Source organism: Nomia melanderi, chromosome 6 (assembly GCF_051020985.1).
Source record: "Nomia melanderi isolate GNS246 chromosome 6, iyNomMela1, whole genome shotgun sequence".
Taxonomy (NCBI): Eukaryota; Metazoa; Arthropoda; class Insecta; order Hymenoptera; family Halictidae; genus Nomia; species Nomia melanderi.
In genome coordinates this window covers 18472851-18498780 of record NC_135004.1, presented here as the reverse complement: position 1 = coordinate 18498780, position 25930 = coordinate 18472851, and the positions used below count along the sequence as shown (strand labels likewise).

At 48.6% G+C, this 25930-nt stretch overlaps 1 protein-coding gene across 4 annotated transcripts in view; it reads right to left on the bottom strand.

The window, feature by feature from the left end:
* Positions 1–25930, bottom strand: part of LOC116430071 (irregular chiasm C-roughest protein) — a 234152-nt gene that overhangs the window by 169756 nt on the left and 38466 nt on the right. Inside the window, exon 1 of one of the 4 annotated variants that reach the window (XM_031983726.2) lies at positions 22574–22686. The exons of the other annotated variants lie outside the window; for them this stretch is intronic. Coding sequence (XP_031839586.1) covers positions 22574–22599 — 26 coding nt within the window. The 5' untranslated portion in view covers positions 22600–22686. Of the gene's footprint in view, positions 1–22573; positions 22687–25930 lie in introns of those variants that run through there. 4 annotated transcript variants of the gene reach the window in all.

Here is a 25930-nt window from a genome sequence, read left to right as displayed (position 1 = left end):
GTATCGGTTTGAAGAACCTTGCAGCCGTGGCAACATTTACAAGTGCAATTCGCTAAAGTTCTCCGGACGAATTAGTGCTCGCCGGTACGTGGCGTTGCGTCCCGTTCCCGGGGACGACGCGGTCGCGGCGGGCCGGCGCGGTTCGAAGGGCCGCGTACGCTTTCAGATCACGCGCCACTGCGGAAACACAGCTTGCACCATTGTTGGGACGTGAAAAGTCACGTCTCGCCGGGGAAGAAATGGCGAGGGCGAACGAGGGAGCGGCCGACGCCGGACCCCGGTGAAACGAGGCGAGCGGCCGGCCCTTTTCAAAGTAAGTTTACCGCGGACCGAGTTCAGAAACGTATCGCCGTCCGTTAATCAGGAAAATTGTCCGGCCATTTTCATTGATACGGGGACGCCGCCATTACGACCGAGCTAGACGCGAAGAATGCGATGAAATATGGCGGCGTTTAGTCAGCCAGAGAAATCCCGACGTCCTCCAGCGGCGAGTGGACGGCTTTCGTCTCGCCGCCGGCAATAATGTCCCGCTTTCACGTCGAGGACTTATAATGGGGGGGCAAAAAGGGGCGCGTATAAATTCCGGGGACAGCCGCTCTCGCGTCAGCGTCGCGTCGCGCGGTCTTTGCGCCCCGAATACCCGCGAGTATTATTATTGACACGTACTCTCGATCGAGAAGTTGGGGAATTGTGGTGGAAACCGTTCAATGCTGCCCGTGATTCTGGCTGGCAGTCGCTTGAAATATCACCGGGCGCATGGGAAAATTTCCTTGTCGGCCTAGATGCATATTAAATTGCCGCACGCGGAATATTCCCTTTCCGACTGGCAACTGTTCCTCTCGTATCCGATACACCCGTGCGACGATTACTCCGTTATGCCCGAGGATAAGGTGTCGAAGCCTTCGAGCAAGGACTTTTTGCCGATTTTCATGAATGAATTAAAGTATCACGGTTCCAGATAAATTCCATGTTAATCGAGGAAGAGAGTAAACGAAATGTTCGAATAATATAGTTCAAGTTCTGGAGGTAATAAGGAACAAGTAAAATCATTGAAATTTCTTTAAACAGATTCGACGAGAGAGGAACGAGATTTCCAAACGATGAAATTAAAAGTTTCCATTGAAACAACATCGGAGACAGATACTTCGATATCGATCTCGCAAGGGATAGAACGGAGAGCCGATACGGTTTAATTAAAATATCTATACGCGTCAAGAATCGCGGGCACTGAACAATTGCTGTCTATAAATCAGCATTTAATAGCGGCCGGTATCTTTCAGCAGAAATCTAGCGAGCTCGATAAATGATACCGTGTTTTTGCTAAACAAAAGGCCGCGGCTCGGAACAACAGTCCATTAAACCGCGCGGGCACTATCTGATGCCCATCCGCGAGAAGGACTTCGATTTTTGTAGGCTCTCGGTTTAATGGTTCCCCCAGATCGCTGATTACGTCTCTATCTGGGATCGCGGCGCGGCCGGTTGATGGCTCGTCCGTTTTGATGGTGGTGCGTGCGCACCGCGAGCCGGAGCTTAACCGGCGCTCGTGCTTTTTTCCCTCGGATGACTGTTCGACGATGCCGGTTCGCGGGACGTGATCGCGAATAATTTATACTAACCGGAAACACGGACGTGTCGTGAAACAGGGCAATCGTGTGTGGCCGACACGATGGCGGGGAGGACTGGAAGTTTCGTAGGGATCGTTTCAAGTGAATCTCGCGTGGAAACACGGCGAAAGAAAAGATCTCGCGACGCCTAACGAGCAATCGATTAACGCTCAACCGATTGGATCTTTCAGAGCAAACTGCTTTGTCCGTTTTTCATTTCGGTGTCTGCTTGTTAGCCGAAAGCCAATACGAGTTTTAATATGTGTTACCAACTGGTCGTTTGATTGGCCTTTTCGACCAGCCCATTACACGTCTGGTAATTCGTCTCGAATGGATCGAGAGGACTCTTTTCCTTTCTCCGTTTCACATACGTTTCTCTCGCGCCTCGCTCGAACCTTTAGCCATACGCATAAGCCAATGCAAGCAGAACTGTTCAATTTGTTTCCATACTGGCTGCAACGAACCAAATGTTTCCAACCACCCTACACCGACTCTATATTATACGACATCCGGCCCGAAGAACTTTCACTCCATCAAAATCGTACAATTTCGCGACACAATAACGAGACCGAGAGCGGTCCCGAAGTGGCTGCACCTGGCGAGAGTCATCGAATTATACGGCGATCCGCGAAGAACGGGTTTCGATTGATTTCACCGGAGCTGGGTCGAGCACCGTATTCGCTCGGCCGAGAACACGTGCGAATTTCGAACGCTTTAATTACGGGGGAATACGGCCGCAAGTGGAACCGTGCCGAATCGAAACCAGTCGAGTCGAACGACGAAGAAAAGGAACCACCAGTTTGGATACGTTATAGAGTGTGTGTGTGTGTGTGTGTGTGTGTACGTGCTGGTGACTCGTTTATCTCGCGGTTTTAATTCCCTTGTAACGAGCCAGCGATAACAGCGCCGTGCCACGTTGTAAACTTCGTTAACACGCCATCGTCTCGCTTCGCCCTTCGAATCGCGGAAATATTCGCTGCCAGCCCGTGGCCCTACAGGTTGTTCCTACCAGCGAGGACAAAACTGAAACTCGACACGGTCGCTATCAGCGTTTGTTTCGCCGGCACTCCTCGCAGTTACAATATTTCATGAAACGTAACGCGTCGTCTTTATGGCGCATAAATAAAGTTCAACAAAATAAGTTTTATCAATTTCCTGCGTGTTGCGCCATGCGTTACGAGCTCGGATAAGAGCGCGCGTAAAAATAATTCACCTTTTTGCCGGGCGACACGCGAAACGTTGGCTGTCAGAAATACATGACGGTTTTATCTCGGATTCGGTCGCAGTTCATTGACAGCGGCGAACAATTCCGGTCGGTTTGCCTGATTATTTTCGACTCTCCGTTTTTTCAATAAAATCCCGTCGCGGTAATAAAATGTTTTCACGGCCCGGGAACGGAGTAAAATATAGAGCAACGAATATAGGAGGAGAATCTGCGGGAGGTCGTATTCCATGGTAGAATAAAATGTTGAATCGGCGAAGGGGATCGGAAAGTTCCGAGTCTCGACTCTTACTGCCGTAAACTGAGGAAACCAAAGGAAACCGATTCTATACTTCTTGCACTTCTCCTGGAAATCTTGATCAAGCAACCGGCTGCCGGGCCGGGGCGAAAAGTTTGCCCGTTTTTACCAAACCAAGTTTCATATTGCAGCACGTAAGGAACTGTCTACGAACAGTTTGAATTCTTAAGACGGAGGAGGTTCGACGTTATAACATTTCCAACAGACCAAGCTATAACGAAGCTTCTCATGGTTAGACGATCCAACAAACAAGCCCTCTTCGAACCTCGTTTCGATCGGCGTCGAAATCTCGGGCGCCGTTGGAAGCGGGAGGCGAAATGACACGCTTAAAAGATTGAAGACGCTGAAAAGGGTCGCGCGACCGTGCGCGCCGGACGAAAAAAGGGGTCCCGCGAAAAGGGGGCGAAAAGTTCACGGGCAAAGAGGAGTAGGTGGCAGAAGAAACTGGATTCCTGGGTCTTTTGTCCGGGTCGTAATCTCGCGATTAATAGCGCGTATCCCGTGCCCCATGAAATCTTGAATAAACGAGAACGCGAAACACGCTTCATCGGTCTCTGGGGCGCTCGTAGTAGCGCGCACTTTTATCAAGATGAAAGCTCGATGGCGTTCCGTTCTCTTAGAGGGTGTAATTACACAGTCAAGGGTTAAATATACTCGGAGGGGGCGCGTAAACGACTGCGCGGCGTGACGAAAGGGGTTACACGGTGAAAGGAGGGCCGGGGGTGGGAAAAAAATTTCGCGGGGAGCAGAACGACGCGGAGCGCACAATGCCGAAACGGCTCGCGGGGCAACGCACGGACCTCGGGGCTGGATTGTGTTGTAGTTGCAGCGGCGGGACGCATGAATGCACCGTGCACCGGCGGACCGAATGAAGAACGGGACCCTGGGGTGAGAAGTGACGGGGTGGAAAGGTGGTTACGGGAAACGCGCGGGCTCATAATTTTCGAGGACCATCCCTGTCTTTCTCTCTCTGTCTCTCTCACTTCTGCTCGCTGCCTCTCTGCTTTCGCGCTCTGCCTTCCTCTTCTCTGTGCTTCTTCTCTGTTGTAGCTCTCCCATTGACTCCTCTTTCCTCGTCTGTCGCTTTTGCTCCCTCCCATTCTCTGCTCTCTGCTTCTCTTTTGCTTTTGATCCCTGTCTCGCTCTCCGCCTCCCTTCCTATTTTGTTCACCCCGAGCGAGTCACGGTTCACCTCTCTCTCTCTCTCTCTCTCTCGCCCACTTATCAATCCGCCCCACTCTCGATGCCGCTGCAATGGCTCGATTTTGCAGGAATAACGGAACTGTAATTATATTTACTTTTGGCCCGTTTACTCGCAGCCCGCATAACTGGCCCGGCCCGCCTATTAATTGCCGTGACAGATAATTACGATCGTCCGGCTCGCGGCTGGATCGGTCGGATAGTCCCGTCTCGTTCTCGGTCGCGTGGCTCGATAATTGTTTTCAGTCCATTGTTACGCCGCGCTCGTCTTGACCGACCGCCACGCTTCGATCACTCGACGGACGGGGACTCGTTCGGACGCGGATGTTTTTAATTGGCCCGCCGGAACGGGACGCCGAACGGTGAACGTCTAATAACGCCATCGATAGGTCGGATATCTCGAGGTCCGAATCATCGCTGCGCTCTTTTTCCATTGAGAATTCTGTATTGTTCAGAAATTTGAAGGAAATGATTTGTTCTCGCTGAAGTCTGCTCAAGGTATTGCTAAACGTTCATTTAATGCGAGTACGAAGGGAACGGTATCCGTATTAAAGGTACTACTAGTAAAATCAGGAGAAATGTGCTGAAAGCTAATATGGGATGTTCAGCACAGTTACGGATTATGTAAAAGAAATTTGATTAAGTAATTCCGATGATCATTAAAACAACGACGAGACCCGTGCCCAGCAAGAAATCTCTGGTCAACCAGAATTTTTGTCGTGAACGAATCCGCGGAATCGAGAACAGAGATCAACGATCGAACGTGTACAAGGACGACGGTGACGGATTCTAGGATTAGCGATCTGGTTTCCTTTAAAGGGATCCACAGCCCTTGTCGGCCATGAAAAAGTGGTTCTACGGTAGTGCTTCGTGTGGGGTAATAACACGGCCAATTTATCTTTAATTGGCCTCCTTTGGGACGAGCCAGCCTTAAATACCCGAGAGCGGAAAGTGCTCGGTTCGAACCAGTTTCAGCATTTTTGCCAGTATTTGCGAGGACAACTCCCGAGAAGAATCCCTGCTAGCGAGCGTATTATTAACTTATTTGCAACTACGCGTCGACGCTGCAATCACGAGTTTTTAACGATACGTCTTAATCAAGGGAAGAGATCGGGAATAATATGCTGTTGCTTCTAACAGAGATGATTTAATTACGGACGCATAAACTGACCGGGTCCGTTCTTGCGCTCGTCAGGAGCTTTTAAGCAATTAGATACTTGTGTTTCAAGAACCACTTAATCGGAGTTATTACTGGGGCAACATTGCAGCCGGTTATCCATCGATCGTCCGCGATACAAGTTAACCCTTATGTCAATAACCGCGTGTAGGAATACCCACTTCCAGCGCGCGTTCAAAAGTTTCTTACGTGACCGTCGGAAAATCGTAAAACTGGCTCGCGTTTTCATTATGCATGCGCCTGTTTAATTGGCCAAGACACTTGAGCACGCGCAACGCGAAAAACAGTATTCCTTAAACAGAACAGAAAGAAAATCATTCGATTAACCGTCGAATGATTGAAATTAATGGGCCGATCACGATTAAACGGCGGATTTTATTTACTCACGGTGCACAAGTGTGTCGAGTACAACGAAACGCACACCTAGGGCAACGAATTTGACATTTGGCTGATCGAATAAAATCCTCGATGAAAAATCGGCGGCAACGTGTACCCTAGTAGCCCGGTTACCGAGCATTGTAAAAGAAGGACGCGGACCAAAGGGTGGACAATTGATCGTTGCATAATCGACTTAGGTGCTCCCCTTCCCCGATAAAACCGCAATCTCACCCCAAAAATCGACCCTCCCGAGGAACCCGATCACGTACGCGAAATTCCTCCTCGAAACCTTTCCAGTGTACCCCGCAGACAGTGGGGGGAGTATGCGAAGAAGGCTTCGCTCGCTCATCGAGTGTCATCGAAACGGAAACGCAGTGGCGCAAATGGATCACGCCCGTAACTAGCGGGAAATCGCGTTGGACCATCACCAGCGATGGGTTTGAGTTTTCCGAGGTTCCAAAATGTGGGAAACGCTCGAACCCATCGCTCGTAGCGACGTCTGCATTTCTGAAAGTGTGCAGGGCCTTTAAATATTAACCATAGAAAGGTAACGTTTGCATTGTTTAAATTAAACGCTTTTAATATTTCAAATATGGTCGGATACAAGGAACTCTGGTAATATCGGTGTTGCGTTCACACGACATCTTTGCATCCACGTTACCTTTCCACGCTTAATGAAGATGAGGCTCCGTTACCTAGAATCCGAAGATAAACGTCAATCACCATCGCACACGACGCGCATCGCGTTTCTCCATTTAACGAGAGCCGAATAATCCGAATAATTAATATCAATCAGCGGGCAACAATTAACGTTAACCCATTTCTCGTTCCGTTGAGCGCAATAAAACGATTCTTTCTACGATCGCTGAAGCGTCTCTGCCAAAATAATTACTCGATCTTCGAAATTAATGAGGAGCAGAGTGTACGTTACAAAAGCAAATAGTCTCTCCTGAACATCATGCAGCGATGTAGTTTCATACGAGAAACGGTTTCACAGCTGGCAAAACCCGCGATATCGCTCGCGTAATTGAAAGAAACAAGAATAATCAGAGGAGCACGTAAGCGCGTTCACGCTCCAGAAGTTTTACTATATTCCGTAACGCAGAATTCTTCGCTATTCAATTTCCACGGTACGATAAGGTCGCGTTAAACCTGGAACTACCGAGCACTTAATACGATTGATATATGTAATCTTCATAGAAATTGTAACAGTGGATATTCTCGGTTTCGTAAGACATTCGTTCTAGCATTCAAGCGAATCTACCTTCAGAATCATGTCGAGTACGTAATTTTTGAGGAGCCATGAATTGTGAAACAGGGAAGCTAAAAACAGTCGCATCGAGTGGCACTATAATTCTAATGTTAATTAATCGTTTCCTCTTTCCCTACCAGTTCAATATATTATTTCCCTTCTTCATCCGAAAGTTCCAGGTACCTCGAAAAGTCCCCGCCCGCAAAAAGTTGACATCCTTCTCCTCCGAAGAAGCGCAACTCCATGAAATCCATAAATCCATCGAGATACATTACCCAGCCGAACACCGAGCGAATCGAAGGCACAAAACAGTTTCCCATTTTTTACCCGCCCTCCAGAATCAGCGGAAAAGGGGTGTCGAGGCGATACCGGTCGCGCATCTGCGCCCGTCTTTCATCGTTCGCTGGAGTGAAAATTTCGCGCGTCGCTATAATGAAGGCGGAATTGATCGGAACCCGCCCCTCTGACCAATCCTCGCGTTTCCAACGAATATATAATATCACCGGCGGGGAGGGGACGGAGGGGAGGACCGAATTGGACAACGGTGCGCATTAGAAGGGAAAGACAGAGAGAGGGAGGGAGAGATAGGCGACGGCGTCGTTCGCGTGGAAATTCATGGCAGGCAGTCGAGACTAAAATAAGGCGAATGATATCTGGCGTTGTTTCCCCTCCCGCCCCGGAACATCCGGCGCGCGGAATAGAATCGGATATAGGAGGAGGAAACGCGCGGATAAAGGAGGAACGGGCACGGTGTGAAAATTTCACGCGTTCGCTCGCACGCCGCGTGCCCGGGTGACTGCTCTGAACGCGCCGCTATGAATAATAAGAACGCGCTCGAATCCGTTCGATCGCGCACGCCGCGTTTCGTGACCGAATTCGCGGGAGACGGGACGGATCGACGCGTCCCGCGGGTTTAACGTCCGGGGAATGCTTCTTCAAGTTCACCCGTTACGCCTGCGAAGGCGGCCTCGCGTTCCTCGATACGAGCGGCTCCGCCGGCGAGCCACTTGACTCGCCGTTTTTTCTCAATGCGACCGAACAATGAGAATGTTGTAGCAGGTGTACACCGTTCGCGAGGAAAGCCGTTCGCCGGGTAAAAACGAACGCGTTCAGCGTGATGTCGATGGAGATCGATAGTATCACATATTTTTTTAAATCAGCCCGAAGAGAAATCGCGCGTGTGTCGAGGAACGACGCTATTTTATTTCAATGTATCGCGTAGCAATGCGTTATACGAAGTTTCATATTAATTATCGAACTTTATAGTTTCGGTTAATTAAATTGAGTGGCAACTGAGGGACAGAAACTAATTAGGACATAGAGAGGCACGGGAACAAATTATTCCGTGCTTCTTTTCCGGAGCTCGGAATACGGTTGTGTTAATTAAAATTCTTTACGAAACTTCGAATCGCGTCTGGAGTTTATAGCGTTTTGAAATACGATAGTCCGAAGACGAGGAGAACATTTTCGTTGAGTCGAGAACCTTACCTAGGCGTGTGCATCGGGAAAACACCGATGAAATCCCAGTCGATGTAGTGGTTGCATGTGCCGGCAACCCTTTTGGCTAAATATTGCCGTTCCAGCTTAAGCTCCTCCTGCCTCAGCCGCTCCGCGTCTGCCTACTCTGCTTCACTTTAGGCTTATCAGCCATCGTGAATCAATTACCGAGCCACGGTTCCTTAAGTTCTATCCTATCGTATCACTTTCGTCCTTACCTGAAATCCAATCAAACAAGAAACATGTAAATAAAACCTTCCAGCTTAGTTTCATCTTAAACTTCCAAGCCAAAGTAACCACATCAAATAATATATTGTGTAACACTGACTAATTCGAAAGTTTTCGAACATTTGAAACATTTCAGTTTCACCTTAATTTCATTTAGTCTCGTCGGAAACTCCCGATGAAACGAAAACAATCGAATTAAGTGGAATACTCGTATATTAGCCCTACAATCCTCCGTCCCTTTCAATCCTCGAAAATTGAAAGCTCCAGAAAAAAATAATTCGCACTGTCCCAGCCAGCAGAGCCAGCAGCATCGTCGCACGTCGATGTGAAAATCCCGCGTTCCCGATGACTCTGTCGAATATAATGCGGCGCTAACGGTCGTAATGAGGATGCTCTCAACTGTTCCCGTACGTATTCCCGGGGCAGACGGCCTGGGAGCGGCGGGCGGCAAAATGTTCGCGCGTTCGTGCGATCGGTATGATAAAAATGCGCGTAACGCAGCCGGTCGGTCGACGGAGGCTGCGGCGGCAGAGCGCCGGGCCGGAAACGCATCCCATTTCCCGGCGAGTTACCGTAAAAGACATGCAACCGGATCAAAGGAAACACGGGCCGATAGGGGATCCCGGTCGCCGAGATTTTATCGGACGAGCCCGGACAAAGGAGGGCGAAAATAGATCGGCGGAGGAGGGAAGAAGCTGGCCCACCAGGATTCCGTCTAATTTCAGGATCCTCGCCGGGCACAGCCGGCTCGCTCGGATCCAGGCGAATCCGTTTGACGTCCTCGTCGCAATTTTTCCAAAGGGCGGAACGCTCGAGGACCCCGATGGATCGATGAAAATGCATCTGAGAAACCATTCGGAAGAGGGACGCGTCGTCTTCGATGAAACTGTTCCGGAAAACGAATAAGCTAGGAGACTTTACATCCGAACCGTTTCCATTCGAGAGACAACTTTCGTTCGTAATCCGATTCTATGCAGGAAGATCGTATAATTGGACATTCGATATGAAATTTTGCGGGTACGCGCACTATACTTGATACCGTCGAGCCACGATGTCCGCGAATCGCTGCCATTAGATATGCGCCTTGGAAAGAAACGCTATCGACAATTTCAAGTGTCTCACGAAGAAGCGGAACGGCGACAGAATCCTCGTCGTTAGTCGAACTCGGCGTAGCCGGACTGGTGTAACGAGGACCACGTTTCTTACGCTCGCCTCGATCGTATCGCGAGCAGGGTCGCAAGTTTTCACTTTTGCGAGTCGACGGTCGCGCGGCTGTGCATCGAGACCAGCTCCTCTTCCCACGGGACTCGGATCCAGATCACGGGAGAGAGGCGGTCGGAGGAGACGTGTACATAAGAGTACGCATAACGAACACGGGGGAATATCTTATCGATATCGAGCGCGGAGGACTTTCTCATTAGGGTTCGGACGCGGTCGCGGTGGCTCGGCGCGCTGGAAAAACTGGTTTCGCCTATCGGGGACAAGGGGAATGCGCGTGGCATAGCTAAATATGGCCAGGGGACGGCCCATCGGTCGCGCTAATAAACTCGATCGTTCGTTACGCCGCTAATTACCCGCGGTTTTTGCGGCGAGCGCGCGCCTTTCTTGTCGGTTTTCATTCGGCTCGCGTGGGACCGAGGCGCGCGCTTCTTCGGAAATCGCTCGGGAACCGGTGCGGCGGTGCGCCGTGCGGGAAACCTTCTCGATCCAGCGCGGACGCAATCACTCTCGCGCGAGGAGGGCCCGCGAAACGGTAACGGCCGTTGCAGACTTGCTCGCTATTTGTTCCACGTCCCGAACGGGCCGCGCAATCGGACTATCGAATATCCTCGGGCTATGTCCGATGGATCTGACGTTCGCTTAGTCTCGCCCACTCCGTCCTGCTCCATTTCTCGCGCGGAGATGGATGATCCGCGTCTCGGGTCGGCTCCAGCCAGGCAACCGTGGAACGCGGAACGAGTTTCGGAAAACGCGAGGCCGGGCGCGCGCAGAAACCTGTCGGCCGCGATCCCTCCGCCGAGAACGGGATGGAATTTACGCGAACATGAGAATCCTCTTTATTATCGAATCCAGAAACGTTCTCGGCACGCGCTGCAGGGTGGCGAGGCTAGATTGGATGCCGCGTCGCACGGGAGCGACTTCAAAACTCGCTGCGAGCTAAGAAGCGTCTCTGGTATTTCACTGCTGCGAATTAATTGCACGGGAATCCGTGATCCGTTGTAAGACAGTCGGCGGACTGTGAAAGCTAGAGTGCCGTGTAATAGACGGATAATTGAGATTTTAAGAGAGACGACATCGTGGAACTACCGACGAGTCGACGGGGCTATTCGGAGGCTCCTCGGGAGCTGGAATTGACTCGTTTTCTGGAGACGTCTTCGTGTTTTGTTCGAACGTAGCTGAATACGAACGTAATTCCGATCGAGATTTTTCTTTTTATTAACTTCCGGTTGATTTACGGTTTGTGTGTTGCTCGCGGAATCTTCGGTAAACTGTCAGTATTAATGAAAACGTACTTTCCCTTTGTACGACGCAGATTCTTGCGTTTGCGGCGAATACGAGCAACTGTGTATGCATTCGTCGATAATCACGGACCATCGCTTAACGAACGTGAGAAAACAAAGAGCCATCTTTGAAATGCCAAACAAGGCGCTCTCGAATGGTTCAATTCGCCTTCGCTCGACGAAGCAATCGAGTAGCCGAGCGAGTTCATCGCGGAGGAACGAGAACGGAATTAGATAAACCGCTCCGGCCCCGACTGCGTATCCTAGGAATCTCCGAGTTAATGCGCTGGAGATGGGACCCGGGAACCGCTTAACCGTTAGTTACATCCTCGTTGATGTACGGCGTCGCCTTCCGGCCAGATCAAACAATCTTAAACATACAATATATCCTTGGGACACGTCCCGGCCGAGATGGTGCGCGGCAAATTTCAACTTGGACATATATGACAAGATGGCTAGAGACGCGAGTTTGATCGGCGCTGGATAGCGTTTAACAATTTCACCCAGTAATCGGATATTCATCTATTACAGCAAAATTAGAATAAGCGAAATGTTGAAATAAAGTCGCTGTTTCTTAATCTTTCAGTTACGGCAGAACTAGCCGCGAAGCTATAGCTCCATGCCCAAGGTCTCGTTCAGTGTATCGTAGATGTAATATCACTGCGATTTGAGACTGATAGAATGTTCCAGTGTGCCATTACGTTAGACTAGACTATAATGTGCACAACTATCGATGTCAGAGAAAGAATTATGCCGCTACAGTGGTGTACCGTAGCTAAAAGGTTAATTAATTTCAAAAAGTATCATTCGTATCTCGTAGAAAAATGAAGAATCAGCGAGCGCATCCTCCCATTTGTCCGAACATAGCCCATTCATTCCCTGCAATCCGAGCATTTGTAAAGCAGAAGGCTACACCGGGCGACTTCCGAAATAAACGAGAAAACCGAGCGTACACGACACCGTATTCCGTCTTACGTTCCATAGTTGTATCGCCTCGTATGGCGAGTCGCAGTATCCATTGTCGCGGTGCACGGATAGCCCCGGCGTAGTGAATAGCGGGCTCTCCCCGGTTAAGTACACGGTCCCGCGCACACCGGCGCGCATCACGCGTCTTCCGCCAGCGATTACCGCGGATATCTGCTCAATTAACGGCGTGTAATTAGCAACGATCCCACCGCTCCGCAGGAATTGATGCCCGCGCCGACGCTGAATCGCGTATCCCGGTATTAATTGGCCAATACCGGGACCGACCGATCGGCTCTCTCTCCTCCAGAGACTCGGCTGCAACGATGTTTTCGCGGACGCGAGCCGAATCGAACGGCGCCGATCGATCAACCGGTATCGCGCGCGTTTGATGGCCAATTTGGCTCCCGTCGCTTCGCTGGTTTGCTGCTTCTCCTCGCGCACCCTTTTTTCCCTCTTCTTCCCTCTTCCCATCGACGCGTGTGAATTTTTTTCGCTTCCACGTGCTTAATCGATTGACGCGAGAGCCGGAGCGATCGCGCTCCTCCGATTCGCTAGTTGAAAGTGCTAGCCTATCGATTCGCAGAGTCGAATGCGGGTTATATATTTCATTTGCTTTTAATTATTTATTTCTGTTTCCACCGGATAAAAGTGCCAGCCTGTCGGTTCGCGGATTTTAATTAAGTTCACGCGCTTGTCCAACTTTTAATCGTTTGTTTTCGTTATATTATCTGCTTTGGAAAAACGACGCGTATCGGTTTCTCCGGTTTAGTAGCTGAAAGTGTCAGCGCGGATCGCTGGACCAATGACGCGTACTCTTCGAGCGATACGGAACGTCTACAAAAGCGTAGACCGGCTTTCGAGTTGGAAGAAAGGAAGCGCGATCGCGTCGCTCGAGACTTTTCCAGCGGATTTTTGCGAAGACCCACGGCACTCGAACGGTTAACCGATCAATTATTGCGCGCGGTCTCCTCCGCTTCGCAAACAGATGCCGACGCGCATCGCGTCGGGAAAATCGAACGAAGCGAGGGAGCGCGCACACCGCGTCGGCCGAAATTGGTCGCGACTGTCAGGCACAGGCCCGGCCGAGCGAAATGCTTCGATGTTTGAGTTTTCCGAATGCAGCGTTGCAGACGCGTCGGCGACGACGGGTTCCGCGCGCACCGCTGATTGCTTCTTCGCCATGGAAATCGAATCGCGTGTTTGTTTTTTCTCCGAGGGAATATAAAATATCGTTACCGTCTGAAACGCGGCGCACGCGAGCGGGTAGAAACGTTAGTTGCAGCGTATTTAGAAAATCACTTCCCCGATACGTTGCTTTACAGTCCGGACGAAAATGGATCTTAACGAATCGCGTATATCCGCGCTCGTATTTTCTGCAACTCTGATCATCTATTTCAACTTCGGTGGAACATCGGAAACCTCGTTAACGTATCGCTGAAATCGCTGAAAATATTAGTTCCTTTAAAAGGAGCACCGCACGAATCCCGTTCGTTTTATTAGGTTCGTGTTCCCCGAAGTTCTACGGTCATCGATTTTGTCTTCAATGGAACATCTGAATTTCATTAACGTATCGCAGGCATCCATGAAAATGTGAATTCCTATCAAACGAGTTTCCCTCGGAAAACGAATCGGCCTAACAGCATTAAGACAGGCGGACATATTTTCTATACGTACTCTTACTTTAAGACAGGCGGACATATTTTCTATACGTACTTCTATTAACTTTTCTATACGTACTCGGTCGCACGGCGAGTACGTTCGAAACGCGAAAATATGGAATTGACCGCGATTAAATCGTCGCCGAGGAATGCAGAAGCTTTCTCCGAATGGATCGAAAGCAATTAGCGCGAAGTCTCCGAGGCGGCTGAGTCATCCCATGCCCGTGACTTACACGTGCACATCTGCATCTCGAAAAATAATCACGGTGTAACCTACGATAATTCCGAGTAATAAACATGTCCTCGTAGGCCATTCAGGAATCAGGTAATTCCGGATCGTCCGGACCAGCTGAACCCGGTAAGTGGTCAATTAGCGCGGCGACACCGACGCTGATTGCCGATCGGCCATTACCGGGGACGTTTCCAAGCGCGTTTGATTCCCGACGAACCGGGAGTTGGCCCGATCGAGCGTCGCCTCGACGGAGGAGATCATAATCGGCGAGGACGAGCGACTTTCGGATCGAGACGTTCGTAAAACCCCGAACACGCCGTTCGAGGCCGCGCGTCGGTGCTGCACACACACAGACACACACGCCCCCGCCCCTAACTCAAGGCTCCGGCTCTATCGATTCAGCTGAACCCATTTTCTGGCCAACTTGTTCGTTCTTTTACGATACGCCGCATAGATATGTCGCGTAATAGCGAGCGAGGAAATCGATCGGACGACAGTGCCGAAGCCTATTGGCGCCTTCGCGACTAATACACGGCTACTTCCGGCGGGGCTGGAAGGGGGCGACGGTAATTCGATTACCGCGCTAATAAAATCCCGTTCCCCCGCGAGCTCGATAATTGCACGTACCGCCGCGATATGAATATTAGCCGAGCATGCGATGCCGCAATACTTTTCGCGGATCCACGGTTATGCACCCGGTACACGAGCCAGAGTTCCTCGCGGAGATGGATAATGTGGTGTATCGGTGGAACCGAGCGTAACAACGTGCCGGTTGGAACAGCTATGTCGAGCAGTCCTAATCGCTAGGACTGCTCTGTCAATTATTTACCGGAACCAAGGAAGAATACAGAACTTGAGAAGCATTTTTCTTATGTAAGTTAACTTAACTTCTCAACTTTCTATGAATAATTTAATAAGTTACTGGAACCGAACAGAATACTATCCGATTTCAACCGAAGAGAACCGACCGACAGTTCGTTTCGTTAACTCCCGTTTGACGGCTTGCTCGCGAGTGTTACACGATATCGTACAAGTTAAACGATTCCCATTCGCTGCAAACACCCTCATCCCCGCGACAGGTTCCATCGGCGAGTACTCGCGTCGCTCGCCCCCGCGAATCGATCGTGGCCGAGATTCGTTTATATTCAATTAACCAGCTAAGTGGATCGCTGCTTGATCCCGTGCCTCTCGTTTTCCTCGGCGGCGTAATCATTAAACTTCGACGACTAGTAGTCGAGCCACCGAGTCTCGGTCCGCTCATTACGCGCGGCCGTTTTCGAGCCGGCCAGGTAAACTATTCCCGCGTCCCGCCTCGCTTTCTTCGTTGCTGAACACGGTATAAACCGTGTTCCTCCCGAGTTGACGCGAGGAAACGCGATTGGCCGTTGTTCCGGCCAGATAATACGGCCGACGTATACTCACCTCGTACGAGGGGCGCGCTAGTTGATGTACGAATTAACAAAAACTAGGTTGGACGTTCGGAGGCTGCAATAAAAAGCACAACGATGGGGAAGCAGGGGGAAAAAGAGAACGATGTCTGCCGTTGGACTCATCAGCGAGACTATCCTGGAGAACCTGCGTCTGATGCGGGAACGTTAGACGGCTGGCTGCCAGCGGTGTGTACAAGGTGTCTACTTTCAACCGATGCACCCAATTATCTCTTAAACTACCCATTACCAGAGAAGATGTTTTCCATGGACCTCGGTCTATTTCCAAGAGAACTTTCCATTGTTCTCGGATTATTAATAATGATGGTATCCAATGCGGTGACATTCAGCGAGATACGTGCAATAATAACAACGCGAATCGATGAAATAATGTAATAATAGCCACGTAACATGATACGCACGTGATAATTACCTATTGTAGTAAATTATATTTAATTAGCCTGCGCCATAAAGGCGCTACTGTATACCCACCCCCGGCCAAACTTGTAAGGCTGGGGGAACATTTTTCTGAAAATAAAGCGCTTTCTTTTCATGTTGTGCATTTTACTCTACGCGTTGAAACGCGCGGCCAACAGACGATGGGTCCGAGTCTTTCTCTTTTCGATCGACTGCAACACGTGTCGCGTAACCCTAGAAGTCTGGAGCCCATCGTTCACAGCGGCGCCTGGATCGCGGCGCGTTTCATCGTGCAGAGGGATCTCCGGGGAGATCGTATGAGTAATTTGACGAGATTTGACGGCCGACGCGTTAAGGTGAATCGTTCGCCGATTAGGGGGACCGAGGTGAACGCGTGACGAAGGAACGGATAAGGCTGAAGAGCCCGCTCGTGTGCACGGTGCCGCGGATGCAGGTGAACACGCTCGCTCCCTCCTCGATCCTGATAAATCGCCGCTTACTCGACTGGCTCTGGGGAGAAGGATCTTCGTTCCGCTTATCTGGGGACATTATCTGCCGAACGGCTCCGTTTGTTTCTCGTGGAGGGCGAGGGACGTGACGGCGATTATCACTCGCGAGCGACGATCTCCGATTATTGACGTGGGAAACGAATCCCCCGACCCACGGCGAACGGAAATCGCCTCTGGTTACCGGTAACGGGCGTGACTTCGACACCCCTCCGGAAATATCGGCTAAACGAAAACGCGACATTCGCGGATAAACACTTTCGCGAATGGCTCGTTATCGGGTTCGATGAAACGTTCGTTCGTAGGTTATAACGTACACTTTTTGTAGCCGGGCTGCCGCGAAACTGCAAATGGTTCGTCTAGGTACTGTTTCGTTGTATCTCTGGTATTAATTATGCAATATCCTTGGAAACCCTGTAACGGTCTGCATTGAATACAGATTTAAATATTCCATGGATATGGACATAATTAGTTGCGAGGTAAATTTAATGACATACTCGTTAATGCTAATACGTATCAATTTCCGAATATCGTTCCGGGTTATTAAACAGGTATTGAAATAACGGATCATCGGTATTAGAAAATGTCAATGGAATAGAAGACAGTTTACGTCAATAACGAGCGAACGTACGTATCGAACCGCACGATTGTAAGCACTCCATTACGCGTTCATGATTTTTCTATTTCAAACCAGTTCCCGCAGGAGAGGAACTGTAAAATGTACATGTATCAACGATATCTCGACGAAACTATTGCAATTTTGTCCCGTCCCCATACCGCGTTATCGTCCTTATTGTGTCTTTGTTCTTCATTTAGCAACGCTAGAACTGTTGCAAATTATTGTCTTTCGCGCGGAATGCTGTATCCCTCTGGAATCTATAGCCCGCGTTTTCAAATATGGCTCGCTGGCTGTATCTGCGCAACGAGATTGTTTTAAGCGATAACACGCTCTTCCCTGCTATCGCTTTGTGAATAATTTTCGCTGCTGTTACATCTTTCCTTGCATGGTATCGCCGCTAATATCATAACTTGCAACCAGCGATCTATTGTCCGAGCTCCTTTATTACAAATTCCACCTAGTTTCTACGTAATTTCGCTGAATAACACATTTTGGCCGCGTATCGCTTTCATCATTATTATCACTATGTAACATTGTAATCTAACGATTCGAATACGATCAAACTTAAAATATCACGTTAGCCGGAAAGTCTCGTCGCTGTGGTTAATTAAGCTTCGTTGAATTACGCGTATGTTGTTCGAAAGTTTTCCATTGCCTCGTGGTTCGCTTATTTCAAATATTTATGCATGCATTGTAACGCAAACCGGAGTTTTTCGTCAACCTAATATACTCCGAACTCCGGAGACCCGAAAGTACCCCGGAAATTCTCGGAATTATGGAAAACTCCGGCATTTTTCAAAGTTCCCTCGGCTGGAACGGGACGCGGCTTAGGAATAGTTCAATTCCATCGATGATCATAGTTCATCCCCGTGAAACAAGGTCGAATCCGATGCACCTGGCCGGGTAACCGGTTCCCGGTCCAACTTTTAATCAAAATTTCCTGCAACGTTCTATTAAACGGTCGAGCTAACTCGATTACACGTGTCCGCGGAGCGATTCGCGTCAAATCCCCCTTAAAATTCCCCGTGTAACGCGCGGGGGATTACGAAAATGAAAATTTCGTTAGGGAGTCGCGGCCGAAAATGTCCGTGCAGTCGCGATAGGGGGCGATGGGACGGCGGCAACTTAGCGTACGATTTTACTTACGGGCGGTAATTTAACTTGGCGTCGCAAAACTCTCGAGCTGCGCGATATCGATGACCCAGGAGACGTTAATTAAAGCGAAGTTAATACGCCGACGTTAATAAAATAGCGCGCCGCATCTACTCTCGCGTAATTCGATTCGTTTCGTGATCCTTTCCTTCCGGTCACGGGCAACGAGGCGAGCGCGCCTGCGCGAATGCTAGCGGCTGGAACGGCGGAGGGAAAGAGAAAGGTGAATTATCACGAGCGTACGAATAATTAACGTTACATACGACGATTGTAAAATGGTATTGATCTGGTGCGACCACCTCGCCGGTCGCAGTTATGACGCGTATGCGGCCAATGAATTATCGAAAGACATTAGTTTGATGAAAATGCGGAACGAACGGGAATGCGATAGATCGAACGGAGAGCGAACGGTGTACTCGGGCCGCAATAAATGTACAATCCACAAAAATACGTCGATCGAGTGCGGAGGGAATCCTGCAATGAGTTCATCAATTTTTGTAACGATTCTCTATATTTATAAGGTTCTCGCGTTGCCGCTGTGACAATGAAACGAGTAATGAAAGAAACCGTAACGATATTGACGCGCTGAAATAAACTACTCCATCCTGCCAATTAATCATTTCTAACAGTAGACATCTCTCTATACATTCGCCTATAGAAACTACGAAAGTACATCCATTGAGATTTTCGTTTAATTAACGGAACAAATTGTTTCGAGTCGCGATTACCAGCAGATTAGTAATTATTTCAGTAATTTCCGAAAAATTAGCAAGCGTAGACGTTGGTGGTAGTTTCCAGCCGATTAACGGCGCCCCGACGCTATCAGAACGAAAAGGCCAATTCACAGGGATTGATCGATTCAGCCGAACGTGTCTGGGCACGCGAGTCACGATAAGCTCGACTTTTCAAGGCGTCGCTCGATTCGTGTACACTCACACCCGCATACATATCGCCGCAGAAAACTCCCGCGGTGAAATGGAAAGTGAGGACGCCGATGTAAAATGAAACGGCGAAAGGGAAAGCGCGATCGCGGCATTTTTCACGGCGCGGCTGGAAATTCTCGGGTCAGATGTATGGGAAAACCTGGCTGAGAGATCGATCCGAGGCCGCGTGCCTCGAGGAAACGGAGCGAACGGAAGCCGGTGTATCGCGGATTATCCGGAATTCGACGGGGCGCGTTTATCATCGAGGGAACGAACGAACGATCCCTGCGCAGGGGTTGCTTCGCGATATCTTCGGCCCGGGGGCAGATACGGGGAGTTAATGGCAAGACGTCTGGAAACAACGGCATTTATATCTACGGAAGGAAGTAAAAAGCGGACGTTCAAGCGGTTATCGTTTATCGGCACAGTTACCGGGGGACAGTTAGCTGCTTTGCTCACGAATATTTTAACCCCTCGCGATAGGACGTTTCATTTGTGACTACGGTCGACCGGTTTATCCGCGTCTGCTAGAATTTCCCCGGTACAAACGTGTCGGAATAAATTATTGAAGCGCCAAATAGAATTATAATTGAATTAAGTAACGTTCATGCAACTTCCAGAACACAAATTTCAATTAGGATTTTCACCCGCGGAGCATCGAATAAATCATAATCTCTCTAAATGAATTACAACCTGTTCATTAATACATCGAAATATTTCAAATCGCAGCGTTTAAGTGTCGCATCGAGGACTTCTCGTTTAAATATTGAATACTGAAATATGGAAAATGTTTAAATATTCGTTCGAGTGATTAACGTTCAAACGTCGAGCACTTAATTTAAGTAAATACCTCGTAAAGTACGGGGTGGTCAATTTCGATCCACTTGAAAACAAGGGTTGCTTATCACTGCTTTAAACAGTCCGGCGGAGTCGACGCCGACGATAGTCCCGGCTACTTTTTCCTGGCCGAGTTTCCTGTAATTGCGAGCAACTTTCGCGCGACGCCGTTATTTTCCCCGAACGGGCAGTGCCGCCACCCCCCTCACCTCGCCGGGTTCACGGCCTTTATCGATGATCGCGATTGAGTCACGGCAGGGAAACGGCTGCCGCCGCGTTCAACTTTGAAACAATTTATAGCGGGCGGGCAGGGAGGGACGGTTCGGTTAGTTGCACTTCGGCGCCGCGTCGCGTCGCGTTTCTTTAAGAATTTCATCGGGGAATCCGATAACAGCGTTTCGTTCGCCAGCCGCATCGTATTATGCGCGCGTTCGCGGCTCGTCGACTAATGACCATGGCCGACGCTCGATTACATTGAGATCGTTACCCGCTAAATAATTCGATGTTTAATGAGACGAGACGCGGGTTTCGACGAGCATCGTTGGAAACGAATACTTTTTAACGAGAGGGACGGCACAGTTTCTCTCGGTGTGGATTTAAGAAGCATTTCAACGCTCGAGTCATCGACACGAGGTTTACGAACTTCGATTGTACAGTTTATTCTGTTGTTTCTGGAAAAACTGACGTTCGTCCGTATAAATCGTAGAAGTTAGAGGTTCAAAAATAAACGATCGAGACGCGTAACCGTGTAATCGGTTCATCGATATCGTTTCGCTTTTGGTTATTCCTACTAAAAGTTGATCGTATCAAAAAGGAAGATTAGTATCGCGAAATTTCGCCTGTCCTGGACTTATTCTTTCATGTAGGATTATCCCTGACAGTTGTGTCGTGAGTTACAGAGCACTCGGTGTTAAAGCTTCCATTTTTTACGATCTCGATGTCAGCAATAAAGGGAAAGTCAATCAGACATGACGAATAGGTTCTTTACCGTCGCAAAGCTAGAAAATAAAGTAAATTCATTGCGGCAGCTTCCGTAACTCCGAAAACAAGAGTGATGCGAACAAAATGGGACAGACTACTGACGATATTTTTTGTTCCGCGTTGAATAAAGTAAGAGGCGAATCGTATTTCACCGTCTCCCTCTCATAATTTACCGACGAACCGGTCCGAACGCGACCATACGATTTTATTCCGCTGATCATTTCGCATTCGCGCGGACGGAGAACGGAGTTTTTCAACATTGATGAATATTCGCGGGCAGAATAATAAATTCTGTTGTTCCAGTGGACTAACAGTGTCATGGATATATTGTCGATAGTTCGGGGCGACGTAACGCCATTAATGAATTCAGTTTTTCGTGCTCGATAAAGCCCCCGGACACGGTGGAACCCGTTGAAAATTCACGAGCGGGAATATCCGATAAGAATAATATCAAAATTATCGATGACGTTGTAACGCGAGATTATTTATTTGCATTATTTATTTAATATCGTATTACTCTTTCGCGCTCGTACACCGAGGCATCGGCCGTTCGGTCTCCATTAGAATATAATTGAATTCCTCTGTCTCCTCCAGACGAAATGGATCATTTAATAATGATTCATTCCCCGACGTTTGTTCGTCCTTCCATTATCGAACCTGCCCCCTGGAAACGTCCTCGTGATTCATAAAATTGAAAAGTAACGCGCGAGGCATTTATCACGGCAAACATCCTGTTAATTTCATGGAATTCCGCATTCGTCCAAAATAAATTGGTTTCGTAAATAAGACCGGCTGCCTTTGCGTGCGATTCAATTGGAACTCTGTTATAAAAGTAAATATTTTTCCGCGATTTTCCGATTCTACAAATAAACATTTGCACCGCAAAACGTATCAGTTATCGTTGTTCCGATAAACGATCGTTTAAAAGTTCTACCGAAAGCCATTGTACAGCCGAGTAACCGAATTATCGCGGAGCTTTTCGATCGTAAGGCCGATCCATATTTCAGAACTGATTACGGACTATCGAGCCCGCGGGTCAAGCGTTTGCGCGGATAATCACCGACAAGTTAATAATCTAATGCGCGGGTACCGGGGCAATTGCGAAACGGATCGGTCCGTGTCGCGATTATGACGTTCGCTAGCGTGCAAATTTGACGTGCATTACACGCTCTGCACCGGGACCCATGTTAACGACACGAACTTTCCTTTCGGACTCATTGCGCTTCGAGAAGCTCGCGTTGCGGACCAGTCGGAACGAATGATGCTCCGATAAATGCATTTTCGACGACACGCGAATGTAATAGAATTCTCGAACACTTTCCTTGACAGCGACTTCCCGAGAGTACTATCGATTTAGATGCGTTTACACGCGTTATGAAATTCAGAAAAATTATTTAACTTGAACTCGTCGAAACTGAGTAAAATCCATGCTCGTTAAATTCTGTGTAAAATCTTCAGCAAGGGTTTAACGCGTGATTATAAGGGTGTATCCCCGTACCTGATGTGTCCGGTCGCGGATTTCATCTCCTCGGCAGCGCTGAGTTCGGAAAGCAGACACGCCAAGAGCACACGGGACGCGGCAAAAACCGTTTGTACTTCTGGTTTTACGATTAATTCAGTGTCACGGGCGCGGCCGGCGCGGAAACTACCGGAGCGAGGGAACTATATCGCGGCTATTTTACATTCCGTATTTCCCGGTTCGTTATTTATGCAAACCGCCGGAATATACGATGAGAAAATGTATGTTTATGCAAATCGTCCGCACAAACATTTATTTATGTTTCGAGGGTACCCTTAACCTTTAACCAGCTTGTTATTCGCCGCCTGCCGGCGTGTCCCCGCTCGTTCCACCGACGTGCCGCGGAATACACGGGCCGGGAACAGGATTCCCGAGAATTATTCGCGACGGAACGGACTATCGCGAGCGTTTCCCCTTCGCCGAGACGCTCGCGAGCTTTCCCCGGCGCGGCGGTTTTACAAGCCCGAGGTTCGACACGCGTCGCGGATTACGCGGCGAGGATTATCGACGCGTTAACCCCTTGCGTACAGTGTCGAGTCAGAGTCGTGACGGAGCTCTCTAACGTAAAGAGCAAGCTGAGAATATTAACCCTTTGCACTCGATAACATTTCATATTATAAATATTCGTCATTTCCTGATAAAATGTGGACAACATTATTCGCAACTGACGCAAAGAAAAATCTTGCATAAATTAAGAGACAGAACTGTTTTACTTTTACTGTGTTCAGTCGAATGGCGACTAGGAGTCGCCTCTCGAGTGCAAAGGGTTAAATCTCATTACACGTCGATTACATTGGATTCGAGTGAAACACTATTTTCCTGCTGTTGATCGTTGTCTTCTAAGGTGGATGAAATTAAACTCGGGCAATGGGAATCGAACAGCTCTTCCATTGAAAGAGAAATTCTCGAAATCAATGTATATCGTCGCATCGATTTTCTCTAGGTTTTGTCCCGCAGAATTGGTCGATTTGCCTAATGAGGGGCTCAATTAACGAATAGACCGGTGAGGCGAAGTCAACGCGCTTTCGAGCGGACGCGAGAGGCTCGCCGAGCGATCCGATGGACACCGTTGCGTCACTGGGAAAATCGTTAATGTTTACACGTAATAACGTTGCCGTTGTTCAGTCGTAATTCGCACGATGAATCGTGTAAAATCACCGACGCGATTTTCCAGTTTTATCGACGGGCTGCCGCCCGTCCAGCTGGCTGGCTCGCGTGATCGACGCGAGCGTTTCCTGCGGAACTTCTACGGGTTTTCTACGTGCATCGGTTGTTTAACACTTGGCTGCGTTAGCGGATATCAGTTTTTGTACGTTTTCAAATGATTTTTTGTGAACGGTTCCGTGTTCTGTTCGAGACGAAAGTTTCAAGCGATGCTTATTAAAAATTCAAGTGTGACAGGTTGAATGATCAAATTACTTACTCGAATTGCGCTATTATTACAGCACAGTAGCGTTTGTAGTATAGAAAATCTGTCAAATTGTCGAGAAGAAGCGTCGAACGTCCATGGAAAATTAATCAGAACGAAAATCAAGATATATTATTTAACGAGTTTTACTTTAGCATTAATTGCTTCAGCTTTCGGTCGGAATATTTCGCGGATCGGCTCTTTCCTGTTTAATTACTGATACAGACGAACGAGGTGTCTTCTTTCATTCGGCTGGCGCGCCGAGCGAAATATTTCGTAGCCTCTTTCCTTTGTCCGTGCTTTAGACGAGGCATCGTGTTTCTATAATTAAGTCACACTTTATTACCTTATACTATATCTTAATTTTTATCGGAATATTCCGACTCGCGCGGTGAAACGCGATATTTCCATAATTACTGTACGCGTGTATCAGCTTCTGCCGTATCGTGTTGCTAATTTGTTCGCACAGAAACTCAAAATATTAACGATTACTATACAGAGAGGAAAAGAAGATTAAACTTCGGCTCGTGTGCCGAGCTTTTTATAGCGTTCGCTGTAATGTACAAGTGTACAACGTTAAGCTTTAATCAAATTCCCGGGGTTCCCGAGATTCAGAGTCTGCCAACAACATCTAATCCCTCGAACAATATTATAATGCACCCGTGCGTCTGTTGTTTCGCGATTCGTATTATCTTCATTCTCACGAATACTTGAAAAGTATTCCGAGCAAATCCACGCCGTAACTGTAGCGATCAGGTATGAAACTCTGAAAAAGTTCGCCTAACGCCGGCAAACAGAGTGGACGATTATACGGGACAAGGATTGCGCAAGAGCAAGATACGAGCAAAGGCTAATTAAAACCAACTAATTAAAACGCGTATAATCAGGCTCGCCATAAATACGCAAAATCTAGGTATTTATTTGCGGACAACGAAGAACCCGTCCGCCAAACAATTATCCCTGACAAACGCAAAACACGTATGACGTACGCGAACACACGGGCGGCAATTAACGGTGGCTCGAAATGAACTAAAACGAGAGAGAGAGAGAGAGAAAAAAAAACGAAGGAAAACGCGGAGCTATTATCTTTTTCCATTTGCCGTTGTTTAGCGGACGCAAATGCAGCGTCACGGCGTCACAGTGATTGTATCCGATTGAACGATATCTTCCCATATTTGTGCAGTGGAGTGCTCTTCCATCCGCGCGTCGGTTCAATTGCGAGCTTGCGACCCGCGAGCCATTCCGCGCGCCACGGTTCCCGACGTTAAAGCGTCGAGTTTCTCGCGGCTGGATGGTCCTCGTGTCTAACTCGCAATTAGCGACTTCTAATGACGACGCGACGGCGAGGCCAGGCCGCGCGTAACCGTTCCTCCGCGATCTTCATTCGGGGAAAACGAGGGGAGAAGAAAACCGAGAAGCACCGTCGTTTCAATGCCGGTTGTCTCCATTGATTCCGATCAACCTGTTCACTCTCGAGAGAAGCTTCAGTTTTTTCAGTTTTTTTTATATATAATATTACTCACCGTTTCGTAACAAAGGCAAACGGCGCTGCTATTAATTATTCGTAATTCGATATCGTTAATTACGTCAGTTCTTCGTTCGCCCTGAACGGTAGCACTGTTTCTTAGTTACCTAAAGCTATCGAATGTTTCACTTAATAAAAGCTCCTTAGCGAAATTGACAAATATTTTTAAACATTAATTTTCTCGCGATTATTATTAAGCGATTTAGAAGCTTCGTATCACCGTAACAATCGACACGATTACTATCGCTTCATCTTCGGAAGAATGCAAACGATAGGATAACAGCAGTGTTTCCCATCGACAATCACAAATTTCCCAGATGTTAACGGAATCTCCGTTCCCTGCTCGACAAGCGACGGAGAAAAGAACGAAACGTTCGACGCACGGAGCGAGAACGCTATAGAG